An 18,191-nucleotide genomic window follows, 5' to 3' on the forward strand; every position below is an offset into this window, starting at 1 on the left:
CAGACGCACAACTGCACTTTCCTCGAACGTTGTGGTCAATAGGGATCGTTAATGCGGTCAACGCTGCGTCTGCGACATCCAGTAAAGCCACGCCCAACTCGATGAAACGCCTCAACCATTGACCCCCATGAGCCCTTCCCGTATGACGCGGCGAGGACCTTGCCCGCCGTATGATGGATGTCATTTCGTCACCGCGCCGCCACCCAGGTCTCCTCTCGCGGCGGGGCATCAATTTTGCCCGACGGCCACTGTCGTGGCGTCCCAGTGAAACCATTTGTCACTGCGGCCGACCTCGCCCAACGATTCCGCCGCTCCCTCCTTGGCGCACCTTGGGGGATATTGTAAAGGACACTGCACCGCACCAAGCGGCGCAGGGCCGATTCACCTTTGAACCGACCGATGCCACCCATGCGTTTCGAATCCGCTTGACCCGATCGCGGGGGAGGATGTGATGACCTCTGCAACGGCGGCGGAGGCGCTCGTATTGACTTTGCCCTTTCGCGGCGTTTGGGGGTCAGCTGCGGTGGTTTACGCGATGTAGCGGTCGGGAAGCTGCCTTTCTGTGGCATCACTTTGGTTTCTCTTCGTCTTCCTGCCGGTCTCGGCGAAACGCTTCGGAGGGGGAGGAGGAAGGCTGCGCGCGAAGGCGGGGGCGGAGGGAGCTCGCCTTCGAAGGCGCGCTTTCGCTAACCTCGTGGAGTGTATGCATGTGGAAGCGCTGCTTTCGGTTGCTGGGAGCCGCACGTTGTGCTGTATAATGTACGCGTCTGCCACGCTTAGTATTAAGGCTGAGGGCACAGCGTGCGTTCCGTGGCGTCCCGCTTGACGAGTTGGTCGCGTAGATTGAACTATGGTCCCGTGAAGGGGCTCCTTGGAAAAAAAAGTCATCGTGGATGTTGGTATTACTTTGGGAACACTGTCCTGAGTTGGTGTCTTTTTACGTTCCTGGAGGTCAGTGATATACGAGGTGATGGCCTGTGCGATCGCTGTAGTTTGGACCAAATTGTATCGACGTTGAGCGTAATCGTACTCCTGTGCGTGTGTTGTGTGCGCGTTCCTGTGTCTGTTCGGCGTTAGTGTCCGTTTTTCAGTGCTCACGTGCTTCATTGCCATACTAGAAGCGTGCCTGCCTCGCTGCCAGACTGACTCCTTTACGTCATTAAACCTCTCTCCCTCTCTCCTCTCCTCTCCTCTCTCTCTCTCTCTCTCTCTCTCTGTGAGTGTCGTTTTGCGACGAGCGTGGATCGTCTGCTCTCACAGGTTAGGTATGGGGTGGAAAAAGATAGCTATAAAAAAAGAAAAGAGGTACGCTTGCAGAAAAAACCCGCTGAACCAGAAACTTGACTAGGAATAAAGCAGGCATACGACGTCTTACCCGCTCATAAGTGCTTGTCGCACAAAAGGCAATCCTCATGCAGGCTTTGTCTGAATTGAAATTTATTTCATCACCATTGCACCTCGTCCTCGCGTCTGCGAAAGCCGAGTGTTTTGAAAATTTTAACAGCGATTCTGTTTAAAGTAGTGTTCAGCCGGCGAACGTGCGCAGGAAAATCTCGCCGAGCGATAACGTCACCGCGCGCCTCGACTCCGCCCGGTCTTCAAAAATAATCTGCCCAGCGTTCGTGGCGTGATCTCTCGCGTGCCCTTCTCCTCGCCAGTTCACGTGCGTTCGCACATGAAGTGGGAAGCACATAGACGCCGAGTTCGCGAAGCCGGCTGCTGCGGGTTCCAGCGCGTGCTAACGCGGTCTACTTTGGGAGAGATGTGAAAGCCTGCGGACAAAACAATCCGGGCCTGCGAGTCATGGAGAACTTCCAGCGGCAAGCTCGTAAATCCATGTGAGATGCAACAGCCGGGTCCCCGACGAAAAGAGAGATGGGGCGACAGAAGAAGAGCGTAACGATCCCGATGAAGAGGAAGCGCGGCGCGAAAGTCGCCGAGCCGCAACTCGAGAATGGTGCGACAACTTCGCTCCAATCCCTGATATCGCGCCGGTGAAGCGGCAGCGAATCGTCAGCGAGTTGTAGAAGATCCGGAGTTACGAGCTCCCGCACATTGTACGCACTTTATTGACCGAGTGTTCATTGCTCTTTGAGGGGCTAGCGACGACGCTACGCAGAAAACTTGGCCGAGTCTCCAAGCAAAACCACGCATACGCTTAGCCGAACCAAGAATAAACTATGTGGGGCCGCTGGCTTCGCTGTTTTCCCGGTATTCGCGCCACGAGTGCGAAGCTGCCTCATTTTTTCCGTAACTCATTGCATTCGGGAGAAGGTTCGTTTGGTAGAGAGAAACTTGCCTCGCATTACAACGCAAGCCAGACGCAGGCTCATGTTCCTCTGAATAAATATTTCCCTCGTCTTTCACCAACCTTGCGCGACTACTCATTTTCCCGCACATTATCATTTAAATGGGAATCGGAGGTTTAAATGAATTTTAACGCCACTGCCCGAAAGCTCCGTAATTGAAGCGACCAAAGGATTACTATCGACCTCAAGGTTACGTACCTCCGGGCCGCTGAAGGCTGATTGCACGGGTGGTGATTCGCTTCAACGGTTGTCGTGACCGCGGGGATCAAATAAGCGCGAAATCAGCGGCAAGGGGCCCAAAAAGCATTAATTAGCCTTTTATGACCATCTGCCTCCACGTATCAAGGACTAGCCCATTTTACGCGTCTCTTGCAGTGCACATGGTCTCTCCTTGTATCAAACCTTTTTCAAAGCCATCAAGACCATCATGGCCTCCCGGTGTCATCAAAACGGGCGATAATGGCTATGAGCCACGCAACGTATACTCTGCGTTCCAAGAGAGTTGCGCCTTTCCTTTGTTTATAGCGTGTGGGGGAAGCCGCGCAGTTGATAAGGATTTAATGTCTCTGAAATACGTCTTCAACGAACTCGACGTCCTTTCAGAAGCAGAAGGAGCCCCGCCGAACACATGCTCCTCTTTTGCACCCTACGCAGGCGAGCCCATTATTTTTAACGATAAGCCAACTGCCGGAAAGCTCACGGGAGATGCTTTCTTTTTTCTTGACCCAGTTTATTCCTCCCCGCCTCTTCTCTGCCTCTTTTCGTATCTTCTATACAACGAGGGTGTTGCGACCCCTGAGTACACAGCAAGTGTCCGCTCGTCGTTTAAACAGCATCAAACGGGTAACTTCGAGCCGCCCTTCAATCACCCGCACTTACATGCGAAAGCGAAAGCGGGCGATCAGCATACAGGCGCAGGGCAGAAGCCACCGCCGTGCAATCGCGCGTCTTGCGTGGCAGCGAATGGCAATCACTCGACTCCTTTATGGCGGGTCACGTGGACGATTTGTTACCGTTGTACACGAGTGGTCATGGTGGCCGTACGCGAAGTCGAAATGGAAGGGCAAAACGTCGCGCCATGCAGCGAAATGATCCTCGTTCGTGCACGAGTGGCGCAACTCGGGAGCAGGGGTGGTATCTGGACATTAGAGGGAGAGGGAGGGACCTTGCACCGATTTTCACTCTCATCAGACTACGCAGTGTCATTCAAATCGTGCATGCGCCGTACGTTTGAGGCGATGCACGAAGTGACAAGCAGTGCTGGCCGCAAGGCCTGCAAGAAACGTAATCGTATGTCATGAGATCACCAATCACTAACTCACTAACTCAGTCAACAGCGATTGTAGCACGTCACAAAAGTAAGGTAGAGATGGGGGATGATGTGTTCGCGAAGAAGGATAAAGAAAGGAAGCAACGCCACGATCTTGTCGGAGAGGTGTTGGTGGTGTGGCATGTTCCGTACACGTGACTTCTCGGGAATGGGTCTTTTTGAGTTGTCCATTTAGCAATTCGCGGCGGCCCAAGGTCGATCTACGAAGCTTTATATTATTGTATTGTATTGTTCGATTCGTGGTGCGATTCTTGACGCCGTTGCTTCCAGCCAGTTCGAAGCGTTGCCCGAATATCCTCGCCAGTCGTGTACGGCTATCGTAACGAGAGCTGTCATTTGCGGAAAGTTCTTTTTTGTATCACTTTGTTTATCATTTTTCCCGCACGACTTCCACGTTCTCTAGAGCCACTCCTTCCACGCGCGTACACGACAGCGTTCAACACAGACGAAACAATTTGGCCGATCAAGTTTTGCGCGTTTCGAGCTGCGCTGAAAGTCGTATACCTGTTTATTTCTCTCACGTCACGGAAAGCAGAAGGGCGCGCGAATCGAGCTCAAGCGATGTGATACTTTGTACCAGTGAAAGTTCATTCCTTGGGGGATAGCCTGTCTTCTACCTTGTTTCGCTCTAGGATATTCGGCACCTGTAACCTTGAAGGCCAACGCTGAAATGGGGTGTGGTGCGTAAGACGCACTATAAAACTTAAAACTTTTTGCTTAGTCGGTTTGATTTTTTCGGACCTTGCAGTTCGGCGCGAGACACTCGCAGTTTGGCGCGAAAGTTTACGTCGCGTCCAAGCGACGGCCAAAATGAACAGAAGCGACATCTGATGAAGCGCAGCTGTATCTGAAGTTTCCGCATGGTTAAGCGCCGTTTCGTTTTCTTTTTTGTATTGGTGCATTTGGGCTTCATGGCACTTTACCACTGCCAGTGTACTTTAGTCACCTGCCAGAATTGAGATATTTACTTCCATTCTGGCATTTCTCTTAGAGTGTGTCCTTGTTTTTCGGCTCCTTCCTAGTCAGTCTGCTCTTTCGCTGTCATAACTGACATGGGTCACCAGTATGACGCGCTATACTGCCAATGTGAATCGAGTAATACGATTGGATAAGTGACAAAACAGCAACAATCGTGATGAGGCCAACGTGAAAATTTGGACTACTCGGTGCTTCGAAGTGGACGCAGCATCAGATAAAGGCTACAGACTTCATCTATAAACTTCACCAGATGGAGTCTACATTTTCTCGTCAAGCACCTGTTAGCCTTTCAGACTTCTCGATTTGGTTGATTGGTTGATTGTATACGGTTTAACGCGCTGGCGCAGCGCAGGCGATGAGGTGCGCCGTAGTGGAGGGCTCCGGATTCATTTTGACCACTTGGGGATCTTTAACGTGCGCCGAAATCTCGAACACACGGGCATTTTTGCTTTCTGCAGAAAAGTTGCCGCAGCGGCCGGCAATCAACCTGCGTCCTCGTGCTCGGTAGCACAATGTCTTAGCCACTGAGCCACCGCGGCGAGTTTCTCCTCGATTTCGCTCTGCTAATGAAATGTTCTGCTTTCTTCACACCATGCAGTTGAAGAGCAACAAGATAAAAGAGATAAAAAAAGGAGAGCGTTTTTTTTTTTTTTTGCTGTGACTGGTAGTATAAACCTTTTCATCAGTTAATCTTTAAAAAGATCAGACCATGTTCTGGGCTGTGTTGCGCATGCGCAGTTACATCTTCCTGTCGAGTGCGCCAATTGTAGGGCCGCTATCACAGCTCACTGGTAAAAATGGAAGCTCCCAGGACGAAGAAAATAAAATGGTCTATATACAGCAATGCGTTTTGCAAAAGGGCACCGATGTGGCAGAAACAGCAAGAGAAGACAGGTCACAAACGGAGCGGCAGAGTCTCCCTCCGTCCTTCCGGTGCGGGAAGTACTAAAATACGCGTGTACGTACGTGTAGTGAACTTCGAGCAGGATGCCGGACTCGTCCATCTCGCAGGCGGCTCTGCTGCAGGCGCCGATTGCCCAGCTCTCGTTGATGGCCCGCGCCGAGCAGCTACTCACGTCGTAGCACATGCCGGGAAAATCTGCACCAAAGGCGGACAGAGACTCGTCAGTATACCTGCACGCGTTCGCCGTATATAGCGACGCGGAATTACATTCATCCATTATAAATTCACTCGCCTTTGCACACTTGTGCGCAATGAGATTTCTTTTACCTAATAAGCTTTGAAAGAAATTCAATGATCATTTTAAAAGGCTGCATGCGTTACTGGGTCACTTGTGGCTTCCCTGTGCGTTAGTGCTCCGCATCAAGAGCCGGATAAAGCTCTACTATCATTCATGAACAGTGCGATCACGCACAAGCTACTCACGGCCACCTACAGCCAAGATCCCGCAGCTCCTTTTTTTCCTCAACAAAGAGAGGGATGAAATAGCACTGCTGCTGACACCGAGAAAATCCCGCATTCCGTACGTAAACCTCGCGGGATGCTCCCCCGGCATGACTTGTATCTATAAACAAAAGCACGTAAAAGACTACCAGTCTTCATTTTAAAGCCTCTGGCTCTCGTGTATACTTAATGTTACACAGCATATCTATGTTCAATGCTTATGCTTCGACATCTGTATACGGCTGTGCCTACAAAGAAGTTTAACATCAGGAGGCTTCTCTCCACAATGTTATGTTTTGACTTAATGCAGCTGTAATGTATGCAGTTAGTCTAACATTTCTCACTGGAGTCGAATTGAAGCCGCATTTTCCTTCGAATACCCATAATTTCAAAAATAAACGATCATGAAAGCACGCACACCGTGCAAACATATTATTCGTTGATGGAACTATGATAACCTTGCGTTTTCTGCGTTTTCTTTTCTTCGTTACTTCTCGTTACAGTTCGAACCTGAATTCTACCGCGAACACAATGAAGGCGATAGTGCGGTGGAACAAGGCTGTAGTTCTATTTACAGTAGCACCACTGCGTAAGACACTCGACCCTTTTCTTTTCCCGTATTGACGTTATGTAAGGCTGAAGAGGGAGAACAAGGTCCGCGAAGTTGGCGCCAAACAAAGTTTAAAAGAAGCGCGAGCTAATAAACAGCGAACGGAAACCAAGCCAGAAAATTTGTTTGAGCACAGTAAACAGTGTAAAACCAACTTCCGCATTATGCAATGAGGCAGGTCGCAAGTGTCGAACTCTTTTTCTTCCGTTCAGTTTGAACCTGAGGGACATAGTAAACGTTGCCGAGGCATTAGCGCTTCCATTTGAGTAAAGAGCCCCCCTTTAAAGCGACCTGGAGCAGTTTCTAAAAACAGAAGGAGCCGCCGTTGCGACCTCGTTCGTCAGAAAGGGAACCGGTTCTGGAAAGCTCTCTTTTTTGTTTTCGAGAGCCCGGTCGCGATAATGGAAAGCGGATTCCAGTCGCGTTTAGCCGGAAAATGTGGCGCTTACTGTCTGCACTGTCAGGCGAAAAGAATGCGCTTACCGTGCGCTAGCCACACATCGACTCAACGTGTGCCGCCGGTTTCTAGACTAAGCAGCTGCCCCCGAAAGCAACCGGACCGCACATTCAAGCGCTTGCTGCTGAGCGTCCACCGATTGCACAGCGAAGAGTCCGTATTAAAATGTGGTATAAGAAGCGACGGGGAAGAAGGTAAGAGTTGATACACTCTGTGAAGACGGATGACCAGTGAGGCTGCATAAAATACAGATCGCACACATGGTTAGATCATGTAGACGTATTCATTTTTATCGTCATTTGGTTGATTGATTGATTATAAATTTTTACCGCACCGACGCTACACAGGCGATGAGGCGAGCCGTAGTGGAGGGCTCCAGATTAATTTTGACCACCTTGGGATCTTTAACGTGCACAGATATCTCGAACACGTGGACGTTTTCGCTTTTCGCCTCCATCATATCGTGATTTGGCAATGGCAGTGGCTTTGGCTGTGTGATTACTAAATAAAAGTTGGAAGGAGTGGTTTCTCCCTAGCAGACAAAGGCAAACATGAGGCTGTCAGTATCACTTCCGTACAAGCTCATGTATTGACAGCAGACGGAAATTCTGTAACGATAAAAATTTCACTGCGGACTACCCACTTACAACGAGTAGATGAAACTTGGAGTAATAATGGAGTCGCTTCAGCGGCTAGCTATCACATACTTTGTTATGGCGTAGTTTCGATAAAACATAAAACCAGGGTTACATCCGCTTTCTCTAAATACCCCTCCCGCACATGCCCACCTATTGGCAGCAGACAAGAATTCTGCGACGTTTACAACTTCACTGTGAACCCACGTATTTTCGCGCGTATAACCCGTCCTTGCATATAATCCGTACCTCCACTTTCAGCCCACCGAAAACGAAAAAAAAAAAATCCTCGCGTATTGCGCGCAGCACATTGATACAGGAAAGGCTGCACCAAAGCTACTGCTTAAGCCACACATCACATTCTATGTAAACAAAAAAAGCGTGTATTTGGCAAGTAGAATAGACTGATGCACGGCGAAAGTCACAATTCGCTAATAAAATTCAGTTTTAGAGTGCGCTCGTCCTTGCTTTTTCTTCCTTGTCCTTCTGTGCTTTGCGCAATCGCTACCACAGAAAACGGCGTAGCAAGCACTGCCGCTAGCAGAGCTGACCTCTCCAGCCCACATTAAAGAGTTCTCTCTCTCTCTCTCTAAGTCAGTGTTACTGCGTATAAGCTTCACGGCACAACACGCATTGCCGTGAAGCTGCACTGAAGGAAAAATCCCGCGTATTACTGGCACCCCTACTTTGCCACTGAAATTATCCTCATTTTTTGTGCGGGTTATACGCGTGAAAATACGGTAATCAATCATGACAAGCAACTGAAGCTCGGAGTAATGACAGAGTCGTTCTAGCGGCTAATTTTCACATGACTGCTTTGGGGAGAACGCTTGATAATACGAGAGTTACAGCCGTTTCCTGCTGAGCTTTCGCGATAAAGTTGGCTTTGCCACAAGGCGTTGTTGCTCTCACGAAACAAAAACTGCACAGAACCCTTGCCATAAAAAGCAGCAATACAAAAAAGCCGTGACTACGGAAACGAGATGGCGGGCCTATAATGACGATGGAATGTTTGTCGAAGATTGACTTCGTGGAAAACTACAGGGAAGGAGTGGAGATGTTGGGAAGGAAAATTAGCGCTTCAAGGGGCGCTATCTACAATCTGTCCGACAAACCGTACACTGTGTAGAAGTCGTGAAAGAGCCGCGTGGCAGCCGCTCTGCTCTCTGGGATGCCGTAGGGTCAAATCCACGCTTGGTATACAGCTTGCGATCTGTTCTTCCCCATGGCGGAGGTGCGTTATGGATGCCGCGTCGTGCAGGTCTTGCATTCCCAGACAAAATGCGTAGGTATTCCGGATTGGCCGTAGAAGGCGTACGGAAAGTGAACAGCTGCGGTCCCTTTGTTGCAATCTAATGGATGCGCTGGTAGTAATCTTCGTCGTGGGAGTTCATATACATTCCCTCTGCGCGTAACGTGCTAGCACTGCATCTTCGAGAGTCCGGTGCTACCGCGAAGATTGACCGCAATTCGTGTAACTAGACTTGGCTAGCGCGGGGAAAATCGGTAGATCAAGTATGCGGGTTCGGTGGCTCTAGCCTCGCGTAGGTGCTACTTGTTCATTGCGAGCAGGCATAAAGATCCGCCAAGGTCGTATACGTTAGTAGAAGTCGATGCAGTGGAGACGGTGAACGTTACGATGGAACAACTGCGCCACAACGTCGTTAATTCGCCTAGCAAGTTAAAGAGTAAGCCGCTATTACCCTCGTTATTTCCGTGACAATTGTCAGAGCTCCGTGTATTGTAATCGTGCGCCTTTAATCCACTACAGTGTAACACACCTTCGCTCCATTCCTTTGGTTCGGCACATACGAACGTGTTGTCTCGCATCTGCCTCCCTTCAAACTGTTGCTAGACTTACCTCAAGAAACAGACGCCACTTTTCGCTTAAACCGGTGCGTCCACCGGTCAGCTAGAGTACGGTTTCGAAACGAAAGTAACGCGCAATCCCGCCAGAGAAATGTACGACAGATCAGTAGTCCGGGTGACCCACCGCGTTTCGAAATACCCACAAGCGAAGAGAATGCGCAGAAGGCAAATGTCGTCGGCGATGTGTGCCCGGACGAGGAGAGACCGCAGGAGGGAGGGGCGGGGAGGAGGCAGGCAGGCGAGCCAGGTCGCGTTCTCTGTCGCCCAGGCGACCGGCGTAACGCGGTTGGGAACCGTTAAAGCAGTCGGGATGGCCGCCGTGTCTTTTCTTCTTTCGGTGAACGTTCTTCTCGGCGCTTCCGACGCCAGGCTTCGCGGGCCGTCGAGAGTCGCGGCAGGCCGGCTGGCCGGCCGAAGGCGAGGGTGAGGGTAGAAAAAGGGCCGCAGATGGCCACTTCCGGGAAGTAAGGAATTCCTGGCCGCAGGTACCACTACCGAGCGAAGATGAGAGGCAAAACGCCGAGTCCCGCATAACGCTGGCGTGAGCACTTATTGTTCTTGCCTCCCGCCGCCACCGCCAGTGCAGACTAGAACGCAGCTTCAGCACGTTTAGGGGTAAATCGGTAATAAGCCGCAACGACGGCGGTCGGCGGGCCCTTGTGGCCGTCGCCCATCACCCATAGAAACCGGGCAACGGGGCCAGCCCCTGATGCCGAGATCTGCGGGGCAGACTTGGGAGATTGACAGCGAGCGTATGCCCGAGGGTCTTCGTAGCGAAGGGCAAGTATCGTCTGCTGTGAACTCTTGGGGGAAAAAGAACGAAAAGTCGAAGGCAAGATTCAATCAATCTGTTAGGGTGAGTCATGGTCGACAGGCGGAATTGCGCCTTTTGTACACCTCGTTCCCAGGAAGTCTAAGTATCGTCGTCATGAAATATCTTTCTTTCTACTTCTTTTTTAACGTTTTTTTTATCGGGACATTAAATCTATTGTCCAGATTTCAGTGACTGGGTTCTCGCAACCGATTTGAACAACCCCTAGCCTGCTCGCGGGCGTACGGGCTTGTGTGTTTGTTTCACACTGTAGACACTCGCTTTAAGTGTGCCTGCAAACTCGGTAGTCCTGCAGATCGATCGGCTTGCACGTCCGTATGTCCATGGGGAATAACAGCAAACGGTGAGAGCACGCGTTCGTCGTTCGCACACGCTTCCGTTGTGCACGCTTACCGTTTTCACACAAGATATCCGCACGGCACCTCTCAGGCCCGTGTCGTCGTATTCCTCCAATGGCCCGAAACTTGGGCCTTTACTGCACTGTTATTGACAAAAGTGGTAACCGGGAGAACGCACTTCAATTCGCCCTGGTTATCGCTCGATGTGCCACTATCGTGCGCTGGCATCGTATCATGCTCATAAAGCGGAGCCATTTCGGTAGCGCGGGCTCGAGCCGCTGTGTATGTTCGTGTTGACTTCGAAACATGCCATGTTTGAAGTGCGCATGCGCGAGATTTTAGTTATAGCTGCGACGCACGCGTTTGTCGCGAAACAATTTGACGTTTCGGGCAAATACGGGTGAATGCCTAGATTTGGGATTTGTGCAGACGACCCTTCCTTCCCCTCCTAGACCGGGAATAAAAAGAGCAAAAAATCAGCCTTTTTTTTTTTTTCCGGATGTGATTGCAGCCACATAACTAGCGTGTTGTTGCGACCAGAGCTGCGCAGCTCACGCGAGTGGCTCACAACAAATCCTGATTTTTGTTTTCGCAATTAAACGTCGACTGTGTGGATTTCTCCGGATATTAACTACTAAACGCAGTTGTTGGCGCCGTTCCCGCAAAGTGCAAGTGACACTGCATGGTTTATATTTCTTTCGCGTTACTTCCGTCTTTTTTTTGCAGTTATTTCTTCTCCTTTCGCATGGCTTGTTTTGAAACCTTATATAGACTAGTTTTGGTTATGTTTAGTAAAAAAATCGATCAAATCGGCACTATTTAATAAATGAACAATGCTTAGTTTTGTTGTGCACCCATTTATCGCTGAAAGTTGCCTTAGCGCTAAAATAAAAATGTCGCCAAGACGAACTGTGCTGCAAGCACTAGTAATGGAGAACGTTTTTTTTTTTTGCTTATATATTGCTTCTCGTTCATACTCACTATTATGGTAGGGGTGCTTTTTTACAACGGAATGCTCCCTGTTAGTTTGAATAATCTTAAAAAAAAAAGTGACAGCAGAAAAAACAGATGTCAGAAAAATCCTGCCAGGGTTCACAAAAATGGGATTCCAAAACAGAATAAAAAGAAGCAAACTCAAAACACAGGAAAAGATGCAAGAAGTTGTCATGTCTTGGTCACCTCAGTGACCATGCTGCCGTCTCACAAATCCCCGCTATGTTCAGTTAAAGGGACACTTTAACACTTCCGATAAAGGCTTTCACTCTTTCCTTCGAGTCTGGAAGCACTGCGAAAGATATGGTTATCGCCAGGACGGAGCGGCACTGCATATACTTTGCTCGTCGCAGCAGATAGGCCTTCCGTTTTTTCTTTGCTTTTGTGGCCTTCTTCTTAAAGTGGCTATCGAGGAATTTCATTGCTGCTACGGAAGTAAAGCCGGCCAATAGCCGCTACACCGCCGTAATGACGTGTTTTCAGCAGTCGAAGAGCACCAAGACCGGAAAAGAGAGGAAAATCTTTTGAGCATGTTTCCAGGTTATCCGATGGGCAAGATCTGATTTTGGGGTTTAACGCGCCGACGCTACTCAGGCGATGAGGCGCGCCGTAGTGGAGGGCTCCGGATTAATTTTGACCACCTGGGGATCTTTAGCGTGCGCCGAAATCTCGCACAAACGGGCGTTTTTGCTTTTCGCCTCCATCAGAAAAGCGGCCGCCGCGGCCAGGAATCGAACCCGCGTACTCGTGCTTCCGATGGGTATAGAACAGTAATTTTTTTTTTTGGCTGAGGTACTTTGCGACACCGTAATCTAAGTACAGGTTGTGTTGGTTGACTATGTTCTGAAAGCATTCAAGAATTCAAAAAAAAGTTGAAAGAAGTGCTGCAGGGCCCCTTAAGATATTTCTTGCAACTCACGCATTTACTTCAAGACAGCTTTATTTTCTTCGCGGCTTATATACGCGATAATGTGGTATATGGTGTTTGCCAAGATTCCGGGGCGTTCCCCGGTGATCAGGCCCACGTGGCCGGCTCGCACAGCTGCCACGACTTGACAGCGCGTGGCAGCGCCCCTGAAAAGCGTCCTGACAGGAGACAAAACGGCCGGCCCACGCGATCTGCAAAGCGAGCGTAGCGGCAACAATGGCGAGGCTGAAAGCTCCGTAACAGGATCGCAGTATACGTTGTTTCAACAGGCCGTCAGGCTCCCGCTATACGCTTACGACACCGTAAATTCCTTCTTGTCAGCGGGCAGCCTGCACTCTGGTGAAAACCACATGGGCGTTTTTGGTTGCCATTTCTATACGGTGAAAAAGTCGTACACTCATCCAAAATAGGCGCTTCGTAACTAGAGTGCGACTTTTGTATTCCTCAAGATTGTACGCTAAACAAACTAACGAAACAAAAATGCACCCATGCACCCCGTACAGATATCGGACCAGTGAAGCTGTAGCGCTTTGCAGATGTTTGCCAATACCACGTAGACGATGTCCCGCCCGCACCATTGCCGACAGGCTGGCCCACGTTGTCGTTTTAGCTGTGCTTCATGCGGCAGCTCGCTGCGCGTGCGCTCTACTGTGTGAGAGAGACTCTTTTTAGGGGCGAAGCACTTTAGGGGCTGGGGCTGTTGGCGTCTCCTGCAATCGTCACCGTCGTCGTCGTCGTAATCGTCATCTCATGTAGTCACGGTACTAAAACACCGAAAAACTCGTTCACGCCTCGCGCTACAACGTAACCCGTACTAAAAGAACACCGGGGCACTCGTTTACGCCTCGCGCTAGAGCGCTTCGTGCTTCAAAGGCATGAGACTTTTACAGCAAAGCTGTATACCTCTACCCCCCAACGGTTTCATCTCCGTTGGCAAAAACGCCAGGGCGCCAAGAATACACTTATACACTGCGTGCTTCGCCCCTCACCAGGTTTCACGTTATGTGGAGATGTCACGGGATTTTTTAAGTGCGAATGCACTTCTTAAGCGAGCCTGAATCGTCCGCCGCCGTAGTCCGCATAGCAACAGCTGCGGGTGCGCGCGCTCCTCGTCTTCCCTAGCAACGGGGGGAGATGGGCGCGCGCTGCCTGGCCGCTGACATGGCACATACCCACGTGGGGGATCGTCCGCCACCGTAGTCCGCATAGCAACAGCTGCGGGTGCGCGCGCGTCTTCCCTAGCAACGGGGGGAGATGGGCGCGCGCTGCCTGGCCGCTGACATGGCACATACCCACGTGGGGGATTGGCCAGGAATCGGGCGTGAGAAGGGCTAATGCACCCGCTTAAAGGAGTACTGACACGAAATTTCAAAGCTGAGATCCGCTCTAGCAACAAGTACAACGACAACACAAACAGGTGTCTGTGAATAAATGCATCTTTCTTTCTTTGTAGTTGTGTGTGTGTGTGATCTCTCTTTCGCGAACATTACGGAACCGCGCAAATTCAACTCGTGCATTCGCACTTTCACATTCTTCCCCTCGGGGAAATGCGGGGAATTTTTTTTTCTCGTCTGAATACAAGCATTATTTCTGTACCTATAGAAGAAGTTGGGCTGTAGAGGGCTAATCAACAGAGCAGTGTCGGAGGGTGAATGGGGTTCTCACGTTATCGGACGAAATTAAACGCGTGGACGGGTCATTGACAGGCAAAGTCAGAATGTCCTAAAAAGAATCTTGGCGCTTGCTTGCTTTTTTTTTCCAATTATTTTCGTCGCCTGGTAGACGGCAGTAAGCAGAACACGCTCCGACTTGCACGCCGCGTTCTTAACTTTTTCCCTGTTTTCCTACGCCTCGTAGGCGCTGAGCGCGGATCAAATAAACACGCCCTGGACAAGGAAATAACGCGAACCCACTTCAGTTTATCGCGTCTAGCTGGTCTTGGTTGTCCTTATATATACTTAAAAAAAAACTTTCACGGCCTCCATCGACGAAGGGCGCGTTCTGAAGGGCCTACTCCTTTTGGGCCCTTATATAATCTGACTCAGCATCGGTAGTTTCAGTTCACGAACGTCGAGCGTTTCGTGCATAGTGGTTATTCCCGCTACTCTTGCGTGCACATTAAAACCGCCCTACGCGTTTACTGCCAGTGGCCGAGACTGCTACGTGACCGCAGCCACCGTAGCTTTATGGTCCGAAAGCTCCGTTTCCTGTGTAATCGACAGACTCTTACTCAGGGCGAGCGTTTCAAAGAGGACAGCTAACTGGACACACACGCAGTGAACAAGAACGGTTGCCGTAGTAACGGGTCATCCGATGTACTTTGTGCCTTGCCAGCGGTTCCCGGCTTCAAAAATCAGTGCGAATACACGACTTCGTTTGATGGTGGGCAAACAAGACATGTCTACATTGTGATTGATTTTACTTGAAGCAACCTGACGTACATTTCACATATACGTGTTTGCTGAACGAATGAATGAATGAATTTATTGTCAAGAAAAAGGAAAGGAAAGACCACCAGCAGGCGTAAATTGTCACACCTAGGGGTGGACACCGGAACGCCTGCTGGTGTGGGGGTTGGGGCAGAGGATGACAGATTCATAGAGAGGAGAGACAGATGATAGAGGTGACATGTTTACAGAATTGCTGAACATGTTCGTTGTGGCTTTACGCTTAGAAGCTGCCGTTGCGTTGTGAGGCTGGCTGGTCGTAGGGGAGGGGGCGGGAGGTATGCGGATTGGCTTAGAACACCTTTGGGTCGTTAGCGTGCACGGAAGTCTAGAGACAGGCGGTGTTTTCCTTTTTCATCTACCCCCTCCCCCCCCCCCCCCCTCCCCACCCCCCTTAAAAAAAACAGCTACAGTGGCCGGGAATCAAAACCGCGACCTCATGCTCAGTAGCGCGGCGCCAAAATCAAACGAAAAAATTAAAGCCGTTCCACTCTGTGAAAGCTTTCGGAAGAGGAGAGCAGTGATTCGCCATAATGGTCTGTACCGCCGTTATCCGCTCACTGCTACCACCCCATGCAATTCAAATTGCCTGCCTTCGCTGTGCTCGCGCGCCCCCTACATGAAAATGCGTCAGCGGGAGTTCTGTTAATTCTTTTTGTGCGTGCTTTAATTTCATACGCTGGAGCCTTTCTGCGTCATTTCGAAAGCGTAATTTTTTGCTTGCGCGGCTGGAGCCTTTCTGCGTCATTTCGAACGCTTAATTTTTTTCTTGCGTGACTGGGGCCTTTCTGCGGCATCTGGAACGCGCCATTTTCTTCTTGCGCGTGGAGCCTTTCTGCATCATTTCGAATGCGCCATTTTTTTTCTTCCGCGGCCGCTTTTTTCGCTTACTATCGTAAAAACCAACCCTACGAGCGCTCCTAACTAAATTAACGCGGGCGCTGCCGGTTAATTACGTATATTTTGCCTCAAGTGTACCTATAATTTTCTTCGCGCTAAACAACGGGGAGACATGTATGACAAGCTCCAGCGGTTCACGAGTTCTGACTATATAAACCGCTTGGCTTTCGTAGCCTCTGGTGTACGCCGCGACGACAGCGCTACAACGGAACGCCCCGTTGCTCTACTTGCGTCAAGTGAGCGATCTATAGTATACGACGACAAGGCGAGCGCCTAAAGTGCTCTTCACTTAAAACAAGATTGAAGGCACTGGTGAGATGTTGCTATGAGCCTTTCTTGCTGTTTACGAACCAGAGCATTATCCTCCGCTGTGCTAGTCCAACCATGGCCTGTAGTATGCAACAGCGACACTGGTGCATCCACTGAAAGCCAGTGTGAAGAACAGCGCCCCGGTAAAATTAACAAGACCAAAACGTTGACACCTGCACGTCATTAACGCTGCTCGCTGCGAAAGCGTATCTTAATCGGCCATGGCACTAGCTGCGCGAAGGAAGACCGAAGGCGGTAAAATAATAATAATAAAAAAAGGTACCAGCATCGAGTACCACGCCCGTCTCGATAACAGCTTCGAAAAGCGTGTAAACCCCGAGAGACGACGCGTTCAACTTAATTACCTCTGACGGCTGGCACAGTGGAGATATTTGTCTCAAGCTGACGACGCGCGTTTCTCGGCGATTAAGCACATTGCCGCGAGATGGCCGTGTGATGGGCCGGGGGTTTGCGCTGACGGATATGGACGCTCGGCCATGCGTTGAACCTCGGGAGACAGGCAGACCAAGCATCGGGGTAATTTGCATTCGGCCGCAGCGGTGCGTCGACCAGCGTTATTTTTTGGTTGTCAACCTCTGCTGTGGGGTGAGTTTGGCGTTGATGCGTGCAGGGATGTGTTTACGATAGGAAGGACGCGGCAGGAAAAACTCGTGTCGTCATGGTTCGTTTCGAGAATGGCTGTGTACTTTATGGTGTGCCCGCCAAAGTTATGTGGTGAAGGTGACTCTATTTGAAATCAAAACTTGCTTTAATACCGAGGCATTTCGTTTCTGTCAGGAACGATGTTGGGGCCTTGTGGTTACGATTGCCGATTTGAGCTGCTTTCTTTATCCAATTTATGATAATGTTGTAAGGCACGCTTTAGGCACGCATGCATGCAGCTAAAAAAAATAAAGTTGGTATGCAGCTCGAAAGGCATTTCGTGCACGAAATGTCAGATTATTTATTTATTTATTTATTTTCAATACTGCCAGTCTCGGGCGAGACCATAGCAGGCGGGCATTCATACAATTTCAGCAGGAACAACAGCGATGGACCTAACATTGGCCAACAAGCAAAAACAACAATAAACCGTACAATAAAAGGGTTATAGTGCTTTTTCGCTTGAGGCAAGCGCTTATTGCAATTAGAAGGGCCGATAAAACTAATCTAGGTTAGAGGAAGTCCTTAAAATGTGCCTTGTGAACCTCGTGTCAATCTTTGATTGATATCATTTTGTTCTTGTTGAGGAACAAAACAAACCTCGCGTCAGCCTTTGATTGATATATTTTTGTTTTTGTTGAGAAACGAGTGGTTACCTGACATATTTTGTTTTGATCGTACATTGGGCTCGGCGAATTTTTATTATTTACTCCCTTTCGCCGTACACCACGACGTATACGACTGCACCCTATCCGCCACTCAATAATACTGCTACTTCGGTTTTTTTTTTTTTAAAGTTACTATTATTCCTATGCGTTTTTTTCGAGCCACCTATTTAAATTTTGTCTTCGTTTCTCAATTACTTCCCAATTTATTAGGTAGATCATGAATCGGCAACCTAAATTGTCTTCTAAGGGAGAGGTCATTACCATTGACTTTACGTGTCATTACCATTACGTGTCATTACCTCCAATATACATACGGTGCTAAAATGTCGCGCGGATTCGGCTTCCGTGCACGAAGCTATTCCACGTGAAAGCGCGTGAAACATATACCTCCGGGATTGGGAAAAACAATTTCTGCAGTGAACAATAACGGCCGTTCTTTCGCATAAAACCGTAATTATTATCTGATATTGCTCTTGTCCGCGAATGTAAGCTGGTAAGCGTTGGTCGCCTGGGAAAAAGC

General features: G+C 49.6%; 1 protein-coding gene across 1 annotated transcript in view; it reads right to left on the reverse strand.

Annotated features, from left to right (window-relative positions):
- LOC144174824 (uncharacterized) overlaps positions 1–18,191 on the reverse strand; it is a 111,286-nt gene that overhangs the window by 18,777 nt on the left and 74,318 nt on the right. The window contains exon 2 of the mRNA XM_077703732.1: positions 5,584–5,716. Coding sequence (XP_077559858.1) covers positions 5,584–5,716 — 133 coding nt within the window. The remainder of the gene's footprint in view (positions 1–5,583; positions 5,717–18,191) is intronic.

The sequence above is a fragment of the Haemaphysalis longicornis genome, unplaced genomic scaffold (assembly GCF_048455015.1).
Source record: "Haemaphysalis longicornis isolate Haplotype H1 unplaced genomic scaffold, Haemaphysalis longicornis Haplotype H1 scaffold_3, whole genome shotgun sequence".
Taxonomy (NCBI): domain Eukaryota; kingdom Metazoa; phylum Arthropoda; class Arachnida; order Ixodida; family Ixodidae; genus Haemaphysalis; species Haemaphysalis longicornis.